The following is a 27,995-nucleotide window of genomic DNA, read 5'->3' on the forward strand; positions in this document are numbered from 1 at the left end:
TTAAAAAGAATTTTAAAAAAATTTATTGACCCTTAAAAATATGTCTAAAATAGCCTATAAGAGAGAGAGAAAAAAGGTAACATATTTGATGGTGACGAGTAGACGATTTCTTTTATTCTTCTATACTTATCCGACTGTAATTCCAATGCGTAAAAAATTAAAAAGGCTCAAAAAATCCTCTCTTTCCTACATGAAGCCATAATTATACAGTAATACACGAGGCCCATGGCATTGAGTAAAAATACATTTATGCCTCAGTTAAGTTTCGTGTACATACACATACGTTTACTGTATCATTTGATTGATAGCCAATCAGATTGGCCGAACGTTATATGACCGGGACAAATTGTTCTGTTGATTGACAGTTGGGAGAAAATGCTCTTTAGTTATATTACTTACCCATCTGAGGCTTATATATTTTATCGTTACATGTGTTTGAATTAAAATTTGTAAGATTGAAATATATATCTAAGTAAATTTATGATTTTTTTTCATATTATTGGGAATATAAAACCCAAATTAAACTTCCCTAAATATTAGATATGACGTTCTCTTAACCAATCGGTGAACGTTTTGAAAGCTCGGTAGCCATATTTACAATGGTGGACAGCCGATTTATTTGAAAAAAAACCCATTGTGTGTGTTTGTTCATTTTTACCTTCTCAATGAACGTAAGTCAATACCTTTATCCTTTATGATAGAATCCTGTAAACCCTAAAGAAATCAACCATATTGTGAGGATCTCTATTTGGTGGAAAATTCGCGAGATTTTTAGTGTTTTATTTGTCGGAATTTGGTACAAAATTAATGGCTTCTTGCTTCAAAATAATGAAGAATATCCTTGCATTTCATACAATAATCAGATGCATATGAAGTATTAAGTTTTAGTAATTGATTATGAAATTAGTACTATCATTTATTTTTTGTCTGTAAGGTACATAATGGTTATCTTCGATGCAATTTCCGAAATTCATCGGAATTTTGAGAACCGCCATTATGACCGCAATTTGCGAAGTCGCCATTTTACAAACTTTGCGCTTTCATCCCTTTAGATACTACGGTATTCCAGTCATTGTTGTTAAAGATGCTATGAAAATGTGACAGTGTGTTTTAGGGGTTTAGAATAGGTGCCACGTCGCCATTTCGCTGTGATTTTTAAAAAGATATTGCAATGTTTTCAAATGTAGACATGCAGTTATGGATCATATTATTATAAACAAATGTGATTTCCCCCTATACTTTTCATGGAAAGTTACCTGTTTTCTAAAATAAAAAAGTCTTTTGTTTATTTTTAGATCAAATTCCGTGAAAAATAATCAATTGAAGTGAAAATAAATAGTTTAGTTATCACTTAACTTGTGTCTGAAGTATAATTTCTTTAGGATATATATGAATGGTGAATTTACTATAAGGTTCATAAAGTTATAGTATACAGGGTTTTATCCAGCTCTAAGATGTTACTATCCATTTCATATTGGAGGGGGATTTTTGAGAATCGGGCAACCCTTTTTGGAGTACAATATCTTAGGAACACAAATGACTGATCATCATTAATATTGTTGGATTTTGATTAATAGAAAATAACTTACAATATACATTATATCTAAAGGATTTAAAAAAAATATATTTGCATAAATTATAGCCAGGGTATTTCTCCAAATTATGAGTTTTTTTATCAACTCTGAAAGGGCAAATATTCAGATTTGGTCAAAAGGGCCCATTGCTGGTAGTTAAAAGAGCCTTGATAAATTCCCGGTATGCCTTATTAGTACATTATATATATTACATCAGGATTTAAGTTATCTTTTAAATTAAGGAACATTTTTTAACTGAACTTTTTAAGTTCATCAAGTGACAAGTATGCCACTGCTGCACAGTAAATTAATGAACAGCTTGCAAAATTTGATGGGACGAGAAATGTAGAAACCAGAAATACTATTGAAAATGTGTTTTTGTATGAAATATAATTGGTTTATGACATCATGATTCATTGCTAAATGTTGTGTATTTAAAAACAAAACCTTATTTTAAAATCCTGATATTCTGTATATTTCAGGTAGATTTAACCAATGATATATTCCAATAAAAGATGGGGTAAAGATCCTCCAATACTATGCAGACATTTTGCGTACAAGAGAAAAAGGATAATACCGCCGCCCTCAATGTTTGCAGATGCTGCATTTGAGATGCATTATCTCAAGAAAAATGTAGTCAACATTATAAAAAAGTAACCAAAAATAATATTCTTTAATCGACATGGTTAAAGACAGTGAAAAAGACAGACTTTCAGATCCCACCTATGCAAAGTGGTTGCTAGATGCCATCAACAAAGTTAAACACCAGAAACAGAGACCAAATTTTACCAGAATTTGTCATGCTGTTCGACAGTTTCACCAAGTAAGCCAGGAATCCATTGCTGAACAGCTTGAACACACGGTGAAAGATGGAATAATTTTAAAAGTTGCCAGCAAAGACGGAATTTGGACATACCGTGACCCCTCTGGGGTGACGCCATGCAAGAATAGGAGTTTGAAAGTCACTCACAACATGGATTTAACAAAGATAATTGTGAAAACAATTAAAGAGCTTGCAGATCCACAGGGTTCAAATCTAAAAAAGATAAAGAGTTACATTATTTCTACATATAACTTGGATGTGGAGGAGGGAGCTGAGTTAGCAGAACAACTGAAAGTGTCATTAAAGAAAGGTTTGACAAGTGGTCACCTTCAGAGAGAAGGGCATTATATTAAGTTGGGAGACAAAGGCCTGGACGAGTCCACAACCAGTTCTAGTAATTCAGGATCTCATGATGAAGATTCAACCAGTGACTTGTCCTTTTGCTTTGAGCAGAAAACAGTATATAATTTTCTCAAATTTATTTATTTATAGAAATATACATACATATATATTAGTAGTTGCTTGCATGAAATTAATTTGTTTTTGACATGGGGGGGGGGGGGGTCTAGCAGTAAAGAGACATATTTGGTTGACAATAATGAATTTCTTTTCCTTTGCAAATTTATGAATTAGAAAATTAATATATATATATATATATATATATAAATGAAATTTGTATTATTTACTTTATTATAAATCTTGAAAAATATCTTGAATTTGAAAGTTTTGATAAGTGGGTTTTATTTTAAGATTTTACAAAACAGCATGATCACCCATCAAGTAATTTTTTTAAATGGATATTTGGCAGTTGTTGATAGATTTAAAATAGATTAGGTTATTTTGAACTTCTTGTGAAAGTTCTTATTAAATTTGATAATGATAATAATAATATATACATGTATATATATATCAGAAGAAAGTTTGAGTTAGATTGAAATAATTATGTGAAAAGTTTGCAGTAGGTGTAGGTAGTGAAACATCTTACAGGAAAGTCAATAAGTACTCTTGTTAATGTGAAGTTATTTGAGGAAGATGTTTGATTTTGAGAGGAACAGGAATCATTTAGCACCTTTTTTTAATATTCAAAATCAGGAACAAGGCATATTTGAACATTTATTATTTATTATCAAGTCTGTAGACAGGGTGTTCATTCATTAAGTTGTGCATCACCTACACGTCTTTAGAAGTTTTATAATTGCCTTTACCTTTCCTGTCAGAGAAAGTGAACGGTAATGTAATCAATAAATCTTGCTAAACGCGTCTGAACTATAGTTGTATAGTCTTATAATTGATTTTTCCTCATGTAAGGTAGATTTGGTCTTATGCAGTCATTACACTAAAGATGCATAACATGTCTGTACACTTAGGACAGTGAAATGAAGTTACATTAGCAGTAGTTTAGTACTTGTAGTACACTGTCTTTAGTCAGAAGTGGGCAATCATTTGCATCCTCAGTCTTATGTTATGTGATCTTAATTGTCGCTGGGTTAAACTGTCCAATGATAACTTATTGATTTTTTTTTTTTTTTGCCTGCAAGCATATTCACACTGTTAACTTTAACAGATTGTCTGATATTGAACTGAAGAAATGCAATGGTTCAAGGTGTTTATGTGAAAGAAGAAATTAGCACATGCATGTAATATCAGTAAATCTATCTATATTGAAAATAAATTGTTACTGATTTTAATGATAAGACATTAGCATCACAGTAAAAATATGTTAGTGTAAAGTATACAGTAGATTGTAAATGCATTATATACAATCATTCTGATTCATTGATGTACTTTTAGAAGTGTGCCAAACCCATTTTAATCTGCTGCTTTTGTCTCGGTGATGAAAACAAGAACAGAGAGGGTCTGCCAGAGGATTTAATTTCTTGTGCTGAGTGTGGCAACAGTGGTAAGTTTTGCAGTTTTAGGATTTTGATTCCATGAATGTTACAAAAGAAAATATAATTTTTGAAGAAAATTCATCTCCTTAAGGACCACAAAGACAAGGTGTCAAAATAATATGCAAGCATCCTCTTGTAGTGTAAATTCAATTTGAACACATTTTTGGGGAATGCTGGTTACAGAAGGTGTTCCTTTTTAGCTCACCTGAGCCATAGCTCAAGTAAGCTTTTCTGATTGAAATTCTTCCATTGTCTGTTGTTATCATCATAAACTTTTCACTTTTTTCTTCTTCTTCAAACCACTGTTTCAATTTTAACTTCACTTGGCACAAAGATCCTGGAATGAAGGGTATTCAAGTTTTTTTTCAAATGAAGAGCCGTCTTTGCCAGGGGATGATGATCAAGAAAGGCAAAAGATGGGGTATTATCATGAATTTAAAAGTCCTCTTAAGAACTGCTAGTCTAAAAAAGGTGAAACTTATCTGAAAGCTTTCTGAAATAATGAAAGTTCAAGTTTGTCCAATTCATGGCCTTCATGGATAGGTTAGCTTATGCATCTTGGAGTAAAGGTTTGTTGCAAACCAACTGTCGGTCACTGTGGCCTCATTTTGGATTTTTTTGTCTATGCATATACAAATTATGTCTTAAAACACTGTAAGGCCTAGAACTGTCTAACTTGTTCAGTTGATGCATTTTGGAGATGTGGGTGTCGTGAACCAAAAGGTCTCTGGTTTCATTGCAGTTGACATGCAAACATACACATCATGTACATGTAGTTTAAGGTGGGAGTATCATGTACCCTAGTGGTGCACTTCACTCCCATATTTATTTCTCATATTGATAATCACTGATGCTTGAAATACCGTACTATGTGGGGATCCGGGTTAGAATAGGTCCTCAGTACCCCTTGCTTGTCTTAAGAGGCAACTAAATGGGGTGGTCCTTTGGAGAAGACCGTAAAAATCGAGGTCCTGTGTAACAGCAGGTGTGGCACGAGAAAGATCCCTCTCTGCTCAAAGGCCGTAAGTACCGAGCATAGACCTAAATTTTGCAGCCCTTCACCAGCAATGGTGACATCTCCATATGAGAGAAAAATTCTTGAGGGGAATGTAGTCAATATATATTTGTAGAAGCTAGCCTTCAAGACAGTAGGTAATAGAATTAATTTTTTTAACAATCTTTACATTTAAGACATTGTATTTCAGGTCATCCATCATGTCTGAAGTTTTCTCCAGAACTGACAGAGACGGTGAAAAAGCTGCGATGGCAGTGTATTGATTGTAAAACATGCTCCTTTTGCCAGAAATCGGGTAGAGAGGTATGGAACTGGTTAACTTTCCTTGTAGCATTTAAGCCATATCAGCAGGGTTCGACATTCACGCTCATGACCTCGTCATTTCCGCCCTGAAATGATTCTTGACAACCTGTTTGTTAACCAAGTTCGCCCATATGGCGACCTGGTGATGAGTTTGGATTGTCAGTATTGTTTGTATATATTTAATAGTTGAATACAAATTAAAATAATGTGTAAATTTACTGAAAAAAATAAAATCCTGTGGATAAAACTTTATTAGTCTGGTGTGGATAATGGAAGTCGTCTTTCAAAATTCTGGAAATATATGGTGTACATTTTATGATACAAGAGCATAAGAGCCGGTTAAATGATGTTGGCATTCAGCTTAGTTCAGTTTAGTAAAGACTGAGTTACCAACACCTAAACAATTTAAGAAAAAGTTACTACAGCATGAAGGAAACCGTAAGGAGGGGCTGTTAAGACATCTTTGGCTCAGGGCTGTCTGTAGCTTATTTATATTTATAAAGATGAGAAATGTTTTGTTCTCACTGCTAAAATGCTTGTGTTATCTCCGACTTTAGTCAGGGCTCAGTATCATTCAGACTTGAAGTTGTAAAATGAAATATATATATAAGCTACTGATTTCTGACCCAAAGAAAAAGACAAATGAAAACTTCAAGCACAGAAACAACAGTTCAAATTCTGGCAGATACGAAAATGAAAGTTGTGAGAATGAGTGTAGTGTTCCTCCCACCCCTCCCAATTTTGGGCCCATTAAGGGCATACAAGAACAGCAAATGCACATAAAAATAAACTATAGATAGGAAAATCAAATCAAATGATAGACAATATACATAAATTGTACTTCTGAAATATAGTGTGAATGAAGATAAGAAAAAGATTAATTTTAGTCAGAGTGGAGTGAAGAGAATGTAATGGTAGAGAGCATGTAAAGTTTCAGAGAGAATGAGAGTGATTATAAGGAGATGGGATATGTGTGAAAATGATGTTTGTGAGGAGAGAGTTAATGAGATTCTGTTTGAAACTGAAATAGAAATGCAAGGAATTTTAAAACATTACATTTAAAGCCATTTTTGTTTGCCTGAAACACCATTCGGGCAACCTGAAATCAGTACCTACGTTGCCTGGATGGCGAGTCCAAATTCTGATGAGTGTCAAACCCTGTATCTGCATGTGATATTTGTAATTAAAAAAGGAAATAAAGTATTTTGTGCTTTAGACTGGTGATTAATTAACAGTACATGTATTAAAACTGTTTGATTGGTTGTAGGACAATATGTTGTTTTGTGATTTGTGTGATCGGGGCTTCCACATGGAGTGTTGTGATCCACCTCTTACCAAAGCCCCTAAAGGTAGGCAGCTCAGCTTTTATAACCATTATATTCCTGTGCATATGGAAATTACGGGGTAGAAACCAAATCAAGATTAGCATTCAGCAGAAGGGTTTCATTGCAAAGTTTGAATTAAATTGATGTTCACAACGAAGCATTTCTGGAATGTGAAGCAGTACACGAACTACAATGAATGCTCGTTCAGTAAAACAGTTGGGACATGACTGATTTCAATCTCTTTAGAAAAATGAATGAAATTATCACTGAATTTCTGTAATTTTACATGGTGATTCAAACCCATCATGTCACAAAGTGACATGTAAGCCACAGGACATTCTGTACATATCAATATTTAACAGTCATCTGAGCCACTCAGTTGACCTGTTGCTATTCCAGCCTGTTCATTGTAAACTTTTGGATATTTTTACTTCTCAGAAATTACATGGCCAATTGCAAATAAAACTACCTATCATCATTTATAGGTGATGCACTGAACTCGGCTTATTATTGAGTAGCTATTGGTGTTCCAGTAAGATCTCTGTATGGGCAAAGGTGGCTCAGATAAGCATTGTTGCCCTACTAGACCTTTTTTATTTGACTTCAAGAAATATTTTAAGCAATATGATAAGGAAACTTAAGAATAGGTTTGCCTTCAGTGCTAAAAATGTTTATCCAACTTACTTAGCAAAGAACTGATCAAAAATCCATTATGCTAATTAAGATTTTAGAATATTCATGTATTCAAACCCTGAACATCTCTCAAACAAATTGGGTGCATACTGCATATTTATACTTAGCATAGACACCACTCAAAATTTTGAATGAGTTTTGTTTCCCAACCCTAGCTACAACCTTGCACTGTAGTGTTGACATTTGGCTGATAAGTTGACAAGTGATGTTTGTGTTAAAGGGACATGGACACGATTTGAACACAACATTTTCCAATTTTATTTTCCCATTTTTTTGTTTACAACGCTTAACTAAAGTATTTCTAATGGTCAAGCAAAATGTGAATATCAGTTGTTGAGTTTCAAGTGAGATACAGCACTCACAATTCTTTGTTATGTAAACAAGACTCGTGCCATGTTTTTGTTTACATATAGATCACTTAATATAGAATAGCATGTTTAAAACAAAATGGAATGTGTTAAAGACTAGAAACTATTGAATTGTGTTCAGAATTAACTTGTAATTTGAAAAAAATCTGCTCTAAACAAAACTTTTACTAGTGTATTTAACCTATGTAAACAAAAACATGGCACGAGCCTTGTTTACATCACAAAGAATTGTAAGCTCACGAGCCTTGTTTACATAACAAAGAATTGTAAGCTTCCTATCTTCCATGTAACTTGACAACTGATATTCACATTTTTGCTGATCATTACAAATACCTTAGTTAAGCATTCTAAACATTGAAATTGAAAAAATAAAATTTGAAAATTTTCAAGTTAACTAAAATTTCCCACTTTAGTATTATCGTCTGTCTGTCTTGTCTTTCCACCTGTCAGTACCTAATGGGCCAGATGAAGGCTAAAGGTCATCAAACTTGGTACCCCTGTTCCCAATGATTAGATATTTTCAAGATCAAAAGTCAGACGTACAGACAGACGGAAAAACAAAAATATGCAGATTTAAATACTTTCAACATTTTAAACGATATTGCAAATGGACATATATTCATTTAATAGTAAACTTACATGGGTAATTTTGTAAGCATAAAACAAGATAGAAAAAGTACTACTGTATATACTCGCCTATAAGTCGGATTTTTTGGAGTTAGATTTTGGTCCAAAACTTTATGTCCGACTTATAGGAGTGTCCCAAGAAGATTAGTATTTTTCTGGACGGTAGTATTTTTTAAACAACAGAAACATGAACGAAATAAACAAAATAGTACCTGTTTAATTTGTTGAGAATAAAAAGTGAAATATCGATGTCATATCCCAAAACATTATTGGAACACAGATAAATACATAAGAGTATTGATATGAAATTGATTTGCAGTGTTCGAAATTAACCATAAACCGATAGACTGGGTCTATGTCAAATGACACAGGTCTATGCCAACTGTAATTAAGATAGACCAAATTGTCTATGCCGATTTTCTAGGCTTAAAGCAATAGAGTTATCCCAAAAGTCGACGTCTGATAAACGGTATGAGAATAGGAGGACATTGTTATGGAAATGGAAAGAAAATATGCTTTCTAAGTACATTAGAAGTAAATAACAATGTTTTGAATTTGTGTTATTATTTTTTTTTCAATGTTGCGGTCTACGCCAATTTGATGAGGTCTATGTTATCTTGTTTTGGCATAGACCCGTGGTCTATACCAAGTTTTGAACCAATTTCGAACACTGGATTTGTTGAGAGAAAAAAATATCAAATATCAGTGCATTTCTCAAAATAAAACATTAGAGCATCGATTTGAAATTATCAGCCAATTTTTCAAAAAAGTTAGACCGACTTATAAATGGGTCAATGGCAATTCCCTACAAAATGACCTAAAAATTATACAACCGACTTAAAGGCGAGTATATACAGTATTAAGGCGCTAGGATAATTTATTCCACAGAGAGGTTGTACATAATGGTATGGTGCGCAGTGTTTCTCTGCATCTGTCTGTTTATCCATCATCTCTGTGTGGGAGGGGTAAAAAAGTGCTAATAAGGATAAAATAGTTAAATTTGATACACATGTAGTGGGAGGAAAATTCCTGTTATTTTTCAAGGTCAAGGTCATATGTTCAGTGGTATTCATGATTTAATATAAGGCTTGGGACATTAATCTTGGTATATGTGTTCCCTGTGGTGTCTGTGCCTAGTATTTTTGAAAAGTAATAATTCTACATTCTCAGGTTATACTTTATTTATAGAGTGAAATCTTTCTTCATTTCAATGTTTAACAAAGCCATCTTAAAACTAACATTTTTATTAACAATTTTACTCCAGTATTAGAGATGATGTGGAAAGAACACTTCAGAGCCAATATTTGACCCCTTTTTTGACTGCATTATTACTGCATTTTAAAGATGTATGTTGCAGCACAAGTGCTGCTCTTGTTAGCAATTAAATAAGTTTTGAAAGTTAACTAAAAACAGCAAAACTAAGACAAAGATGGAAACCAGTCTTTGAAATTGACTATAGAATGCTAGATGAATAAGTAGTGACACTTCTTCTGGCAGTAAAATATTTTTGCTGGAATATAAGACTTCAGGTCTTTCACACCATGTAAATAATTTTGCTAATCAAGACAGGACAACTTTGCACTCAAACATTGATATTATGAAAGTTGTATCAATTCCAAACTGTTTTATTGAAGGTAAATGGAAGTGTAATATCTGTGACCCAGACAGGGGGAATGGGAAGGGGAGGCATTTCTTGGAGATGGCAGCAAAGTTGGCAAAAAAGCACAAACCAAGCAAAAGCAGTCACAAAGAGAAGAGTGAAGCAACCAAGTGAGTCTTAAAGAAAGTTATTTTGGTGGTAACCCTACTCCGAAGGGGTGGGGGGGGGGGGGGGTGTCGTTAGTTATACAGGTCTGATCAGGAATATGCAGGAAATTTTTCCCAGGTTGTATATCAATCATTGTGTTGAAATACAACCTGAGGTAAATTCCTATTCACCTAGCTTACAACTTTATTTCCTATGTAACCCACTCAAGTTACCCAGTACAACCTTCCACGTTTCTGAAATATATACAAGCACATGTTGATTGTTCAGGTAAGTAAAGTGAAGGTTGTAGTTCGTTTTTCAGGTAATTTTTTTTTTCATGTCTCTATCCATTCATCTGTTACACTCTAGAACATTGTAGACATGGATATATACCATCATTACTGAAACCAAGGATATTCCAGTCTGTCTTGTATTCAGTTGTTACTTTTCAGAGGTATTGACTCTGTAAAATTTGTTTGAAATATTAATATGAAACATGCTTTATGCCTTCCTGATTAGGGCTATTCCAGAAATAAATACATGGGGGGGTCGGGAGGCACCTTTTGTATATACCAAGCACCCATAAAAAAAAAATAAAAAATTACCCCATGACCCATCAAATTAATAAACTCATTTTACAATGACCCATCTAATAAAAAAAAAAAAAACTAACCAGACCCACCACAAAAATATTTTTAAAAATGAAAACGGTACAAATCTCGCGAGGTTTTCGGGACAAACATTCTAGTCAATGACGCGGTAATGCCTGTGCGACATTGTATCACAGTAGTTCTGAAGAAACGATGTCACATCAACAATCAAAGGCATCTATGGCGGGAATGTTGGAAAGATTGGGAGTCCAAACGATGCTATTATCATGAAATGGGTATGGATATGTTTTTCCACGAATCGTTCGTCTTCTAATGCAGCCCACGCCCGGAGGCCTCTATATCACCATCACACCGACTGATAAATATAACGCATCGGTACCCTCGTATAAATCAACTAAGGTTTGCCTATTTTTATTAGAAAATGGAATACCTATTGGTTTCAAAATATTCCCAAAATCGATGCACTGTAAACTGTAATAATCTACAGAACAGAGTTCGCCGCCATCACGTCCAAAGGGACCCTACTAAACGCGCCTCTAATTTGAAGAGTGCCGTAATGGAAAGTTATGCACTGCAAAGAGCGACAACTCGAATAGTTCTATGTTACTTCCGATTTCGAAAGCAGCATTTCGAAAGCACGTTTTCAATTTTCCCTCCGACGTTTTGTAACCAATACGACAAGAGCGACAATAAAAATATTCTGAAAACTCAACACCCACGTGGCACAAAATAAAACAATAGAAACTACCCACTACCCATAATAAATATTTTTTTAACAGCCCAACCACGGACCAATTAAAATATGAAAAAATACGACCACCCACACAAAAAAATATCGTTTGCCGCCCGACCCCCCCCCCCATTTGATCATTTCTGGAACAGCCCTTAACAATTACTGATTAAGTTCGAGTTTCGTTATAGTCTACCCACTTTCACAGGAGTTCTTTTGCATAAAATTTGCTTTCAATACCTTTTTGCATTATGCATTGTTATGAAACTTGCCATGTAAATTTTTTGCGTGCATAATCTTTCTTTCACTTGGTTTACCAACTTCTCAGTGTTATGGCCATTTGTATAAAATTTATGTTCTACTATTGGGTTAGGGGCATGTACATTGTTTAAAAATACTTTCAGAATGGAAGATTTCTTTGCACTTGCACATGCTGCATAAATTTGTTTTCTACTGTAAAAATTACAAGCTTGATGATAATCTAAATGTGAGACAAAACAACAATTTTGTAGATGTCCTACTCCTGGCTGTGATGGAACAGGAAACATTAATGGCAAATCAGCCTATCACAGAACGTAAGGCTTTCATAATGCTTTTATTTACATTTCACAAAAAATCTAGATATATAGATTTTTGAAGTAGAGAATATGTAACAAAACATTGCTCTTCAAATTACCATTCAGTACAATATGGGAATTTTTATTCTCTTGAGGATTGTTATTATGGTACATATAGCGTGTAGTAATGTTTTGCACTGTTGAAAGCTTATGGGTGCATATTATTGAGTCAATTGCTGAACTGTTACACAGAAAACGATTTAAAAAAAACATGGTAAAGCTTGTAGTTGCATTTCAAAATTACAAAACTTAGAGAAATAAGAAATTCACTTTTATTTGTGTTATATATTCAATATTAAGGCAATTAGACATATTACTTATTAAAATGCAATTGTTTTCATATGCTCTAAAAAAAAAAAGTGAAAAAAACCTAGTTAAGCTTATGCTATGCCAATTATGTCTTTGTTCATTTGTTGACATAGAGTCACTATATTCTTAAAAGAATTTAATCTAAGTATAACATATGTGTATCATTCATTGTGAATTTGGTGAAAAATCAAATGTTTTAGATGTATATAGCTTAGAGGCTTTCAGAAAGAGTATGTCATTGTGACATATATTGAATTTAAGTATTGGACTCACTTTTGACACAAAATTTGTATTGTATTCTCAGAAAATCCTCTATTTTCTGTGTAATTTAGTTAATGTCTAAATGTAATTGTGACATTACAATGGGGGTGAACACTAAAATCAATCAGAACTCATTCACAGTGGCTTGCTCCCATTAAAAAATGTGAACGATACTATATTTAAATAAAGATGGCATGATGCCTGACCCCTCCCTCCCTTTGAACCTGGTTTTCCTTGTAATTTCTTGTGTTTCACCCATTCACCACCTTAGAACTTTCTATTAAGTCATGTAAAAATGATCGGTCATGTGCCTCACAAATCCACTTTCCACACGGTGTACTTACTGTGACCTACAGAAAGGACAACTGCTGTGCCATGAAACATTTTAAAGCTGATCTAGAAACGATTGGATTTAGATGGTTCTAAATGTAAATCCAACTTCGAAACTTTTAGACTGTGTCTGCCATGGCACAATATGGGAGGTTTTTCTGATCTTGCTCTATGCTGGAAATACTTGTGAGTTTCGAATTCTAGAACGAAAAAATCCTCGTTTTTTTTTTTTATTAGATAAAATGTAGAGAGAAAACCACCCTTCCCTTATCTATTTTTGACAAAACTGTCCGGAGAGCTAGGTAGTTATTTTTAATTTTTTTGGTTGTTGTTGGCCTAATCAATGCTATCAAGGGCAATAACTCATGTGATGGTATATTTTTTCTATTGAATGTCTAGCATGTAATGATTTCCCTGATATTCACTATTAATTTGAATATATTTATAAAGTACATATAGCAGTTTTTTGAAACTGTTGAAATTTAAATTTTTGTCATTTTAACCAGTTTTTAACATACCTTACATTATGCTATTTAACGAAAATGTGCAATTTTCTAAATAAGATGTATATACTTCTGTATATGTATGTCTGATATTTTTGAAAAGGTGGCAACATATACATTTTCTTTGGTTATTGATTAAATAAACTATTAAGTGAAAATTGACACCGATTTTCTAATTTGAACCCATAATCAGGCACTGTCACATGAGGGTGGAGCGAACTTAAACCACAAAGATTTTTTTTTTTCCAGACGACTGGCATGTCCGATGTTGACAGCTCAACAAAGACGAATATGCAGAATACAGAAAAAATACAGAAACAATAAAAATGGGGATGTGTCGGAATCTGATGAAGAGACTGGTAATGTTGACAAGTCTAAAAGCAGACGAACTAAAGAGCACCCCTCCTCTACTGATGGGTCCCATGATTCATTAGACGAGGATCTGAGCGACACCTTTGAGCCATTTTTCAACATCGACAAGCCTAAAGGTTTAGTCGATGGTCTTTCGAAATTTTTCACCCCAACAAACAAACGCACCTCTCGTGTTTCTCTTAATTCATATAATGCAGATATGGCAGCCATTCCAAAATTCAAAAAGATGAGTGATCAGACCAAAAGTAATTCTCAACAGGCTGCAAATCGTCTGATAAAAAGATCAAAATACTTGCAAGCTAATAAAGCTCGCAAAAACTGTGTAGAACCACAAGTTAGTGGTCAGTTAAAAGGATTATTTGATGGGCTGTCACATTTATATACTGCTCAGGGGGATCGAACCAAGTCACATGAACAGTCAAATAAGGATTCAAGCAAAAAAAATTCTAAATATGACTTCATTCCAGTTATTGACGAATCAATGTTTACATCAGTGAAGGACAAACTAGTAGAAAGTGATGATTCATCAGTTTCTTCACCATCATCTGCAGGTGCTTCATCATCAGATTCTTCATCAGATGATGAACAAGAAACTTTTTTTGCCACACCGTCCTTGAGCAGTTCAAACAGCTTTTTAACTGGGAATTGTAGGGGTTTAATAAAGAGGAGGGGTGCAGGAAGAGGTAAGAAACCTCCGTATGAAAGAAAGTTGGGGATGGGAAAGGGGATTAAAAGAGGCATTGGAAGGGGACCTGGTAGACCACCTTGGAAGCATTTGATTGGATCAGTGTACTTGGGAAGGGAAAGGGTAATAGGCAAGGACAAAGTAGATAATCTTAAGTTCAGCAGAGGACGTGGATTAAAAAGGGAGAGGGGCATGAGTCATGATGGAAGGCTAAGTGAGAGAACAGAACCAGAGAAGAATTTCTTCAGTCCAAAAACTGCTTCTACGTCATCCCCAAAAGGACAAGGGCGGGAAACAGTGTCCCATAAAAAATCACTGACTGGCAAGTCACCCCATACAACGCCCCGAGGCGGAGGACGTGGTGCAGCGGGTGGAAAACGCCCATCGAGTGTCGGTTCACACTCTTCGGGTAAGCCAGACAGGGTCAACTTTCCTCATTGGTAGATGCATTCTCCTGCTATTGTTTCACGAGGTATTCTAAATGCCTATGTAGTGTAGCAAGCAAATAAAAGTGCTTTTGTGCATAAATTGTTGATTGGTATCCTTTATAATACATGTTCAAAGCATCTAGTATGTATTCATTAAATGCATGCATTCATTACTATGTTGACCCTCTCCCTAACCCTTCATCACAGCATGGGAAAACTGAAATCAGGCACAAGCTCGTTTATTTTGTGTTACAATAGTTTTTCACATCAGAAATTGGTTCAAAGGTGTTGCTCATGCATTCGTCATGAAGATCTTGATGGAAAAAAATGAAGACACTGTCGTGTTCTGTAATAGGAGCACAAGTACATGTACATGACCATCAACTACTTTGATGCAAATTTGGTTGTTTTTGCTTTCCTCATTTATGTTCAGTATGAAGAATAAACCTTTTAATACCTTATATTTTTCACATTGTTTCTGTTTGGCTTGTATTTTAGAAAAGATTTCAATCCAATGCAAATTTTCCATCACCAAGTCAATTGATCAAGTCTTCAGTAGTGAATTTTATGTGTAGATAGTAGATAATTACTGTATGGAATATGGGATAGGAAATGTTCCATAATTCCTACTGACCTATGGTGGTGGTGTTGCGTGGGTACTCGTATTATGGATGGGTGTTTTTTTTGTTATATGCAAAACTTTGAGCAAGTGAGATGACAGGTGCTTTTGTTTATAGATAACTCAGATGAGGATGATGTGGACCCTTCATCTGAATTACCACCCGGAGTCACCGATGAGGATGTTGAGTTGTTTAAGCAGGCACAAGAGAAAGCTCAAGAGGCTCTACTAGAGGTGAGTAGCCTTTTTGCTTTAATGTGTTCTCGACATAACAAAGCTCAGCTTGCCAAAGGTAGAGATTTACTGTTAAGTATTTCAACATTACGGACAAGGAGGAAAATATGCAGTAACATGTATTGTTGCAAATAATTTATGTGTTGGAGCTATGAAAATGTACAAATTGTTTTGAATGTTCTAATAAAAATAAGGAAGCTTGATATGAGCACTATTGAATCATCCCCAAAAAGACGGGGCACATGAATACCATTACAATGTTAACTTTCTCTTCTGGTACCGCTGTACTGAATGCTGTATATTATCTCCAATGACATTTGTAATGGATAGAATTACATCGTAGGTAAAAGTACACATTTGTATATTATTATATGATTGAAAGTTACATGTATAATTGTAACATTTCAAAACGAATGCTTTTATGTATTCTCCAAATAATTGACAATTTATTAAAATCATCTTTGCTTTATAGATCTAGGAAATGCGACTAAGATTTCCTACAGCTGCAGACAGTCACAAGTTGCACTTGTGGAAATGTAGTAATTTTCAGTCAGTGTAAAATCTCCTTCTGCGTCAACATATATTTGTTTTAATGAATATAAAACTGTACTTTTAAAAATAAGTTCACATGTAAAAGAGATCTCTTCATTTTCTGTAAACTTATAACTTAAACTTAAAATTATCCTGAAACATACGTGAAAATGCGATCATTATTTCTTAAGGAATCCCAGTGGATTGGATCCTTTTTGTAGTCTGTATTAGTGCTTTATTTGAAAATGATTAAACACATGTTTATACATGTTTCTTGCATGCTTTCTGTAATACACACTTGCATACCCGGGTAATCAACAAAATCAAATGAGACATGTAGTGCATGTTTATAATCATTTCATTTGGGCCATAGAATTCATTTCATAGATGGAATGATTATTCATCTCTCCATTGACATAAAATCATTTTAGTCACACAGATCATTTTCATTTCTTTGTTTGGTTTGGTGATCTTCGTCCTTTGCTTTTGCTTTTTTTTTCTTGCATTGCAGTATAATCAAAATCATTTATTAATCCCATTCTTTTGGGTTACAGTTGGAATTTGATTTACAGGATGCAGCCAGACAAAGTGGAGATTCCCAGGCTACACCTGCCACAGTGCCCCTCCCAGCAGCCCCTGGAGGTCCGGGCAGGTTCCCACCATGTATTGAGTTTGGAAAATATGAAATTCAGACATGGTATTCCTCCCCATATCCACAGGAATATGCAAAGTAAGTGACTTTCCAATCTTCTATAACAAATTTACGTTTGGACACAGTTTACACGATTTCAATGGCACTTGTTAGTGAGGCACCTAGGCAGTTGTCTAACATATTTAACAGTTGGATTGCAGTGTATGGAAATGAAGAATTACGTGTGAAAATAAGAATCATTTTGAAGTCTGGTCAAACAGTATAATACATGTACATGTTTTGTTTTTATTATTAAGTCAGATGTATGATATTTGTATAAAAAATTGATCAGTGATTTATAATTAGAAATTGATTATGATTGCTTTTTTTTCATTTCAGAGCTGGGTAACTGGTTTCAGATATCCTGCATACGTTTTTATTCATAGTGATTGTTGTTGTTTAAGTTTTCCCCTAGCTCTATCCCTACATTTACTTGACTTTACAGTGCTGGAATGTTTGTGTTATAAAAGCTAACTTTGATCTGTTTAATTCACCTTGTGATTTTCTGACAACCCAAAGAGGGCAAATGTTTTGTTAAGTCATACAGTGAAAATGCTTGAATTTCAAAATAATCTGAAAAGAGCCTGAATTTGTAAGCAACCAATAAAGTGACCTAAGTAAACTGCAAAATTTGTCAGTCAATCCTATTTCATAAAGAATCCTCACTTGTAAGGTGATAAGCATGAATCATGCGTAGGTAAAACTTTGTGACTCTTAATGTAAAAATTTGTGACATCTCTACATAGATTATAAAATTCTCAGAAGTAAAACAGTAAACTACAAAAAATGAAACCTCAGTTTATTTTGGTGATCTAGTGCACTCTGTTTTTTGTCTGTCTTGTCTTGCGTCAACATGCAAACATTTTCAACTTTTTCTCTAGCTGATATGTAGGAACTACCAGGTCCGTTTACATGTCATCGCGACCTCTGTCCTCCCCATTCACTTTGTATCTAATCACAAACTTTTATTAAAGAAAAATAGAAGCTCACATTTGGCACAAAGATCTCGTGACTAGATGATGCATGATAATCGATCATAAAATCTGAAGCTCTAATTGTTCTTCGAGTTTGTTAGATGCACCATAACATGCAACACTTCCTATATACATGTAAGATTTTTATGAGATACCCCTATAGCATTTAAGGCCCATAGGTCTCTTGCAAGTTTTTAGTTCACCTGAGCTGACAGCTCAAGTTTCCTTATTACATATTGTCTGAGCATCCATCTGTTCATCTGTAAACTTTTAACATTTTCGACTTCTCCAGAATTTTCAACTAAACTTCCCACAAAATATATTTGGGTGAAGGGGATCCAATTTTGTTCAAAGGAAAAGCCACATCCTCTTTTAAGAAATAGTGAAACTTTGGTGAGATCATTCAAAAATCTTCTAAAGATCTGCTGGGCTAAAAAGATGAGCATCCTCAGAGCAAATTTAATTTGTTCAATGGCCCTTGGGATAAGGTATGGCCACAGTAGGGGGATCCTATTAAACTCTTTTGAAGACAGTAGAGCTAAGGTTACTGAGGTGAGCATTGTGGCAGATGGGACTTGTATCAATCATGATCAACTGTAGGTGGTAAAGTGCCACAATATTAGACCTTTGCATGGCATTGAGGGATTTTATTGTTCCAATTGCTGTGACACAGGACCTATCACCATAAAAGACATGTGACTTTCACTTCTGAATGCAGTTAGTTCGTTGAAGGAACAGTCACTTCCTATTTCTGTCGTACATTTGATGTAACCAAGGTCACTACAACCAGTTACGATGGGAGTGGTCACCTTGATTTAAGCTTGTATACAAATCATACAAATGGAAGAATATAAAGTAGCACAAATTGGTTATGGTAGTTACTTTAATACTCGCTAAAAAATTTGTTCTTTTTTTTTGTTGAAGGAATAAATCTCATTACTTCTTCTAAACAAAAATGAGAAACTTACCCATTGCATTTACAGAGAATGGATGAAAAAATAATCCAGTGAGCTTTATACAATATATGAAACTAGGGACCAGTAAAACCACAGGACCCTGCTACTTACCTTAGTTTTCACTTTCAAGCAAGTTCAACTTGAAAACAAATTTTAGTTACTTGATTTGTGACACTTGTATATTGCATGTGTTTTCTGGAAATTTAATTTGTTGACTTGGTTGAATAAAAAGAATTCTAACTAGAATGTTTTATTCAGTTTTGGCTGTTGTAGATGTCTAGAAGATTATCTTCTGTGACCAAAGCTTTTTTTTTCATTTACTGTTCCTTTCAGGAAATGTTTAGTGCATGATTATGAATCTCTGTACAAATTATTTAATGGTGTTTCATCTAAGTGCATTAATTCTATTATTAAAATTCATTAAAATTGTAATGATTTCAAATAGTTTGCAGGTTATTTTCCATACATGTGTAATGGAATATGTTTCTTGTGCCATAGCTACATGTCTATCTTTTGTTTACAGGCTTCCTAAGCTGTACATCTGTGAATATTGCCTGAAATACATGAAAAGTCGCAATATATTGCAACGTCATATGGTTAGTACAAATCAAAAACCAATTTACTTGGTGTATGATCAGCTTGTGTTTATTGTGTGGTTCTGATAAGAAACGTTCTTGTACCACAGGAAAAGTGTGACTTGTTGCATCCGCCAGCTAATGAGATTTACAGGAAAGGGGACATATCTGTGTTTGAGGTGGATGGAAATGCCAGCAAGATATACTGCCAGAATCTCTGCCTGCTGGCCAAGCTGTTTCTGGATCACAAGACATTGTATTATGATGTGGAGCCATTCCTCTTCTATGTTTTAACAGTGAATGATGAGTATGGGAGTCACCTCATTGGGTACTTTTCTAAGGTAAACAGTAACTATTTATTATTAGAATCAAACTTGCATCAGGTATGATTATAAGACAAGAATGGCTGTTGATTTTGGGGTCCAATTTTTGGGTTTTTATAATTTTCTTTACAATATATAGATAATTTCCCTTGTAGCCTAGAAGAATAACACTTTAAATCAATGTAGAAAAGGGTTAAGACTTTTTTTCTTTTTATTCACTTGCTGCTATTACTTGGATATTACTTTTTAGTTTTAGTTTTTTGTCACAGACAAACAAAAAGACAAATGGAGACAAAGACTTCATTAGATTCCAGGGGCTTAATATTTCATCTTAGGGTATGAATGAACCAGTTGACACACATTCGAATTTTATTCAATATTTACAGGAAAAACACTGCCAACAGAAATACAATGTTTCATGTATTATGACCATGCCACAGTACCAGAGGAAGGGATATGGAAGATTTCTCATTGACTTCAGTAAGTAATGCCCACGGAATATGAAAGTAATCCAATACCATAACTTATGTTGTTATCCGTGGTGGATGTGAAACAATACTGTGACATACTTTGCAGGTTACATGCTGTCACGTGTGGAGGGACATCCTGGTTCCCCAGAGAAGCCTCTCTCTGACCTGGGAAAAGTCAGTTATCTTGCCTATTGGAAAAGTGTCATTATAGAATACCTCTACAAGTACCAAGACTCAAGGATTACCATAAAAGGCAAGGCTTCAGAACTTCAATAGGTGGTTATGAATGAGTAGTATTTTCATTTCCTCATAGTAATATTTTACTTTTTCTGCAGGAATGAGTCGTGCCACTGGAATGTGTCCGCATGACATAGCTCATTCTCTACAGATGTTGAACATGGTGGCTCAGAAAGATGACAAGTAAGTGTTGTTGGGTCAGTTTGTTGTCATGTGTTGTTGGCTTTCAAAACATTTTCAACTTCTCAGCTATCGTAAGAAACCCACAGTTGATTACACTTTGTTCCTCTCTCCATCACCCATAGGTCCATTCATTCCTACTCGCTCGTAGAGGTTCAGGTTTTAAGGTTCAGGCCCAAAGGTATGACTAAATTTGTCATACTGGGCATCAAGGAGACAAAAAATTCTAATGAGCATTGAGTCTTCTTCTAAAATACAGTGGAACCCCGTTATTACGTTCCCCCTATAATACGTTAGTCCGCATATTACGTTGGAATTTCAAAGCACAAAACCATTTCTTAACAAACCTATATAAAATAGACCTCGTTATTACGTTGTCCCAAGATGCTGGGATTCGGTATTACGTTGTAAAAATTCCGACAAAAACGTAATAAACCCCTAATTATTCAATAGTGATTCCTAAAATAATAAGCCATGCCCCAGGCAGTCACCACGTAAATTTCCTAGTCTCTTTGGGGATTAGAGACGCTTGACTGATCACGCTTCGATAGATCTAGCGACATCAATACCGGTGGATACCCCGTATCGAAGCCAGTGATAAACAATTAAATAATGTTTATTTAGAAATTGTACTCTATGAAATTTACATCATTTTTCATATTTTGATAATCAAAGAAATGATAATTTCTCAACCACATGCGTGTTCAGCATCGTGTGATTACCTTCGCTATTTAAAAAAAACTCTATTTACGGACAGCTTTGGTACCAAACATGAAGGACAAAATTTATCGTAGCAATGTTAAAACGGGGTGACTAAAGGTGTTCAATTATAAAAATATCCGTTGTTTGGACATGCAGCTTGAGTATTGGTAATTCTCGTCCATACATACACCGATCAAACTGTACAGTGTTATTGGCCGATTCGTGCACGGCATTTACCTCAGTGAACATTCTAAAATCTCTTGATGTGCATGTGATTTTAGTGCCATCATTTAGCGTTATAAATGAAATCTTCATGCATCATTATATTTTTTATGTGGATTACGCTTAAATTGTTCTCCGTGTTTATTGTTGGTGAGAAAACTGTAAGTGTTGGGTATCGTGTGCGTTTTGTATCGTGGTTTTTTGGGGGGTGGGATTTTTTTTATTGTGTTGTGTATTGTGTAATAAGAGAACTTAATAAAAATGATGTTTTGTTAATTTTTTTTATATGAATGTTGAATAGGAACCGGAACGAGTTATTGAGAGAAATTTACATGAACGCATTATGTTAAAGTTGAACAAAATGGCGGTCCAAACGAATGCAGAAAAGCAACGTTTATCAAAACATCCTTATGTATCCTACACCAGAAATAAAGAAAAGGGATAAGAACATGAAGAATTACGGACATTAAAGATAAGATGTAAATAAAACAAAGTATCATAGTCTTTTAATAAAGAAACAGTAAAGATATTTTCAAACACACACCCCTTCACGAAGTACCAACGGAAGATAAACAATTTCCAAATGATATTTTTAACGGATTTCACTTGGAACGCTTATTACGTTGCCCTCGGTATTACGTTATTTTATTGTGGAAAAATGAAAAACGTTATAACGGGGTTCCACTGTAGTGAAATTTATGACTCCTGGGTCCAGGTTCTTTTATCATTACATAGCAAGCAAGCATAGAATTTTCTACTAAATATTTCTTGAGTAGGAATTTTGGGCCCTATGGTAAATTACTTAATGATCTGTTAGAAAAGTTTGTGTATCAATGATTTTTAAAATTTCATGCACAAAAGTCTTGAGCTTTGGAGAGTGTGATGCATGGTGACTCTTATATTATTAAGGTGTTCCATTTCAGTCACAAGAACTTGTTTCTCTTCTTTTGTTTATTTTTGTTTCAGTTTTTTGTCTAGGTCAAAGATGGTTCAATGGATTTCTTGAAATTTTGAGAAATTTGATACACCAAAAACAATTTATTTAAAGCTTTTTGCAAAAGTGACTCTTAATAGTCAAATATGGCTGATTTTCTGTTTTTAAAAAGAGACCTTGTTTGTGCAATATCCCAGAAGCAGTACCAATCTTTTTATGGCCCTACCAAATGGCAGGTGCCCTATAGTAATCACTGTCTATCCGTGTCAGCACTTTCTATGGCATGCAATAACTTAAGTTTCCTTGAGAAGATATTCATAAATTTTATAGATATTATTTGGATTAGGCAGAGGAGGACCCTTTCAATTATCTGATTTATTGGCTTTGTCTGTACAGAGTTATGGTACTTACAATTTTTCAATATTAATAAAATAGTGCTTACTATGACACAATAACTTGAGATTACGTGAAAAGATTTTCATAGAATTTATAGGTGATGCTTGGATTCCTTGTTAAACCCTATGAACATCTTGTATTTGAATAAGTGAAATTTGGAGAGAAGGCTATTACACTTGATAATTCCTTTATTTTTAAACTAGGATTGTGATTGCTGTAAACAAAGAGCTGGTAAAAGAACACATGGGAAAACTAGAGGCCAAAAGGCATCTTAGGATTGAGCTTGATCAAGACTGTCTCCGGTGGACACCACTGATTTCTAACTACGTCATCAGCGAAGAAGAGCGGAAGGCAGAAACAGAAGTAGGCCTTTATATGAAGTAGAATAATAACCACCATCATGAAGTTAGGATTATTTCTTATCTGTAATGATCATAATATTTTTAACATTATTAGCTCCGAGAAATGACTCAAATGGTAAACAGTATAGCAGAAGACATGGAGTGGATTGAAACAGTCAGTCCTACAGTCAGTCCACAGAAAGGTCGCCTTTTCCTTGATGTCCGTAGTCCTAAAATTATGGATGCATTAGCAAGTCCCACTAAACTGGCGGCCGAAGCCAAAAATTCCACAAGTCCCTTTAAAACAGAGGAAACACAGATTAAAACACCCCTTAAAGAGGATAGCGATGAATCATCAGACTCTGAGATGGAGGACAAACCAGTGAAGCCAAGGAAAGAATCTCCTAAAAAGGAGGAAACACCCAACCTTCCAAAACGAAGGGTTTGTCTTCTGATAATTGTGAAATGTCTAAATTTTTGTAAACTTCCAAAACGAAGGGTTCATCTTTTGATTATTGTGAAATGTCTAAATTTATGTAAACTTCCAAAACGAAGGGTTTGTCTTCTGATTATTGTGAAATGTCTAAATTTATGTAAACTTCAAGTTACTAGTAGACTATTGTTAAGAAATGTATTCATTTTAGGTTGGACGACCACCTGGGAAAAGGAAGCTTCGAGAATCAGATACAGAACCTCAACAGTCCAAAAAGAAATTAAAGGAAAAAGATTTACAAGGTAGATAATTTAAATCCAGAGATACTGAATAGAAGAATTGTCATTTATTCTCATGAAATGCAGGAATATGTTTTTAATTTACTTAATTTGCTGTTTTGATGAACTACTATGTGTTTGTTTTAGACATTGACTGTGTTGATCTTAGTGGGAAAGAGAATAATGAACACACTGATAAGCAGGACAGTGAATCCAAAAAAACAGAGGAAGTGCCTAAACCCAAGGGCCGCAGGGGCTGGCCCAAAGGAGTACCCAGGAGGTCTCCTGTGGTGTCTACCCCTCAAAAGAAGAAGGGGAGGCCACCAAAGGCAAGGGATTTGTCAGTTTTAAAAAACTTGTTTTATTTTAGATAAACAATTTAAATGTAAAGCTTAATCATTTACATTTTTATCTCCACAGAATTTTCAAAATACTTTGGTAGAATCTAAAGTGGAGGTCTCCTCAGAGAAAAATCACACAAAGACTAATGAAAAACCTGAATTCTGTGACAATGGCAGCTGTGATATTAAAAACCAGTCTTCCTGCGAAGAAAGTGCTCTATTTTCCAAAACCAGTGATGAGCATGATGACAGTGTTAAATCCCCGGGTGGAAATATTGATCTAGATGATCTGTCCAAAGAGCTTGCATCTGGTCCGAAAGACTTGGACATTTCAGACAGTGATGAAAGTGACAATGAAAATGTGAGTCGGGAAATTGAAGAAGCTGTGCAGGCTTTAAAAGATGCAGAACAATCTGACATGGAGGGCATACAGGATGATCTGAATGATATGGTGAAGAAGGATGATGATGAGACGGAGCAGCAGAGAGAGCAACAGATGCCCGATGACCTACCTATCCCTGAACCTAGCCCTGCTCCTATTACAATTGGAGATTCTGTCTCAGATACCAACAGTGATGTTCCAGCCCCTCTAACACCTCAGGTCCCCACCCCCAGCAAAGATTCTTCTGCACCTGAGTGCAGTTTGATGAAGTCCCATCCACAAGAGGATACCCCAATCACAAGACAAAACAAAGACTCTTTGCAAGAGAGCAAGTCAGAGAGTAAGTTGGATGCAATGAGAACATCTGGGTCACCCGAGGACCCTGCTCATGAAACAGATGATGATGACATTCCTAGTGATGATAATTTCCCAGATGATGATGTAAACTCTCCATCACTGTGTAACACGGGGAATTTTGAGAATTCCTTGAATAATGATATCCAAAATAACTTTGAACAAATTGCAAACACAAGTGCTAATAATTCAATCCAGTCCAATGAACAAATGACTCCACAAAGTAACTTGAGTGTTAACAATTGTGTAGAAACTCCCCCTTCTGTCCCATCAGTGAAGCATTCTCCTCACTCCACTACACCACAACATCAACCAAATTTAGTTCAGCAACCACATTTGCAAAACCAAACTTGTTCCAACATGCAGCCTGTCTTCACACCACAACCAAATGGCATGAATCTTCGGCCAAGTTCAAATCTTGGCAGCAATTACGGAGCTGTTGACATTGATGTTGTTACTCAGATGGACTTGGAATCTCCAACCTCTATAAGCAGTAGTGAACTGCAGAATCCTATTAGTTCTGGCAATGATACAGCTGGTGTGTCCAATGTTCAGGCTCAGACACTTAGTAGCATGCAGAATACAGCACCAGCCCTGATTGGCAGCTTCTCAGATTGTGCACAACAGATGCCACAGCCATACCAGCAAATTAATGTGATGCAAGGTGCTCGTTACATGGACATGGTTAACAGTAGTTCTGCTGGTTACAATATGTCAATGGTAGCACCTTCAACATTGTCAACAAACACAATGCCTTACTGCTCCACACCTGCAAGTTCTTATACATCTGTGTTGCTGCAGCAGAATTCCACACAAAGGTTAACCCATAGTGCCACTCCCTGTCCCTTACCTCAGGGTCCCATAAACAGACAGAACAGTGCTCCGGCGGGCTATACGGGAAACAGCTGTAGTCTAGCCAAGCTTCAGCAGTTGACCAATGGTCTGTCTGATCTGAGTGGCATGCCAGAGAATCAGATGACTCCTCCTCCTACAATGACCCCACCTCCTCCTCACATGACACCCTCACCTTCCATGATTCGTAACCTTGCCACCCCCCCAGTTCCTAATCTCCCTTCACAGACAGTCTCTGGTGCATCCTTGCATCAGAACTACAAACAATACCAGAGGCAGCGAAACACTCGTAAAAGTCCTAACATTTCAGTGAACCCCAACATGACCTCATTTACACCAAATGTGACAATTCGCACTGGATCCAACATGATTGTAGGCAATTATAGTAATATCGACATTTACCGAATGCAGCAACAAACTTTAAACCAGAGTTACATGAATCATCATAGCTTCATAAACCCGCGACTACAGACCCCACAGATTCCTATGCAGATGTTTCCAAACATGAATATGAATGTAAACCCTGCCCAGCAACATTTCCAGCAGCATATGCAACCCCCACAGTCCAACAACATGTATGCTTACGGTTACATCAACAGTCCGCTTGGCCCTTCCCTTAACAATGGGGTCATGAGGAGGTAGTTGCTATTGACTCTTTGTGATATTAGGTGTAGAATAATATTCCTAATTTATTTTGTTTGCCTTTATGTGAGCAATTCTGTGAAAACGGTAGTGTATATACTAGTTTTATTCCAAGTGTCCTAAAAACAAACTGCAGCATCATTTAACATATTTAAGTGTATAATAAATAAATGTTAATGAGATTTTCTGATTTGAGGTGCAATAAATAAGAGTGTAATAAATATGTGTATTTGAAAAATGATAACATGAATTTGAAAAAAAAAGAAAGTTATATCTAAAGCTTCTTGGTGATTGTTCTACCTCAGCAGAATTAATGAAAAATCACTTCTTAGGTGTTTGTGTGTAGTGTTTACTAATAGTGTTTCCTGACTAGCGCCAGTGATGATAACATTGCTTGACAACAGAAAAGGCCAGTCCAGTATATGTATCATGCAACACCACTAAGTGTTTCTATCAATTGTAAACCTAGAAATTGCGACAAGTTTTATAGTGAAACTATTTTTGGTATTAATATTTTTTTCATTGAGGTGCAAGATAACATTTTGTATCATTTTGAGTCTGCTGACTTGTGAAATTATTAGTAAGAAAGAGAGGTAACGTAAAGCTACACTGTTACTTGCACTTCTCAAACAGCATTGGTTGGGGTGTGATGACCATGGTGTTGATGTTTTCTGTATTCTGGTTTTTAAGTTTAGTAGTTCAAATTTTTTATAAGTTAAGGTTAGAATACCTTAGTCTTTATCTTAAGATATTTTTTATTTAATTTTATTTTTTCATGGGCAAAAGAAACCAAATAGGCTACCAAGACCTTTTCTGGTAGCATAAATGTACTTGTGTGTATATAGTGAGTCGGATGCCACGTAGAGGCTTGAAGGTTGAAGCATTACCATTGTTCATTAGACATCATTTTTTCATCTATTTATCATAATCAACATGACCAACATTTAAGAATATCACTCGTGACTCTATTTTTTGTGCAGTTTGTACATAATTTTCATTCATTTGGAATGTGCATTTAATTAAAATGAGAAATAAATTATGATTTTTCCTTGAATATTGTTCTATATTTTATATGTATCCATGCTCACTAAAGATAGAAGGTGTGATGTGTGGTA

General features: G+C 35.1%; 1 protein-coding gene across 2 annotated transcripts; it reads left to right on the top strand.

Moving 5' to 3' along the window:
- The first annotated feature begins 552 nt into the window (after positions 1-552).
- On the top strand, positions 553-27,934 carry LOC125670229 (histone acetyltransferase KAT6B-like). Of its 2 annotated transcripts, none has more exons than XM_048905295.2 (20): positions 553-671; positions 2,057-2,856; positions 4,189-4,297; positions 5,495-5,607; positions 6,875-6,956; positions 10,255-10,390; positions 12,221-12,283; positions 13,978-15,194; positions 15,951-16,066; positions 17,170-17,327; positions 19,742-19,814; positions 19,904-20,134; positions 20,503-20,596; positions 20,693-20,839; positions 20,922-21,006; positions 23,461-23,620; positions 23,714-24,040; positions 24,243-24,333; positions 24,457-24,638; positions 24,730-27,934. In XM_048905295.2, exons 2-20 carry the CDS (start codon positions 2,257-2,259, stop codon positions 26,878-26,880), a joined length of 6,135 nt encoding a protein of 2,044 aa, XP_048761252.2. In that variant the 5' UTR covers positions 553-671; positions 2,057-2,256; the 3' UTR covers positions 26,881-27,934. The 2 variants fall into 2 exon arrangements, with proteins under 2 accessions (XP_048761252.2, XP_048761255.1); XM_048905298.2 differs by having other exon boundaries at positions 13,978-14,087.
- Positions 27,935-27,995: the final 61 nt, after the last annotated feature.

The sequence above is a fragment of the Ostrea edulis genome, chromosome 4 (assembly GCF_947568905.1).
Source record: "Ostrea edulis chromosome 4, xbOstEdul1.1, whole genome shotgun sequence".
In the NCBI taxonomy this organism is placed as follows: domain Eukaryota; kingdom Metazoa; phylum Mollusca; class Bivalvia; order Ostreida; family Ostreidae; genus Ostrea; species Ostrea edulis.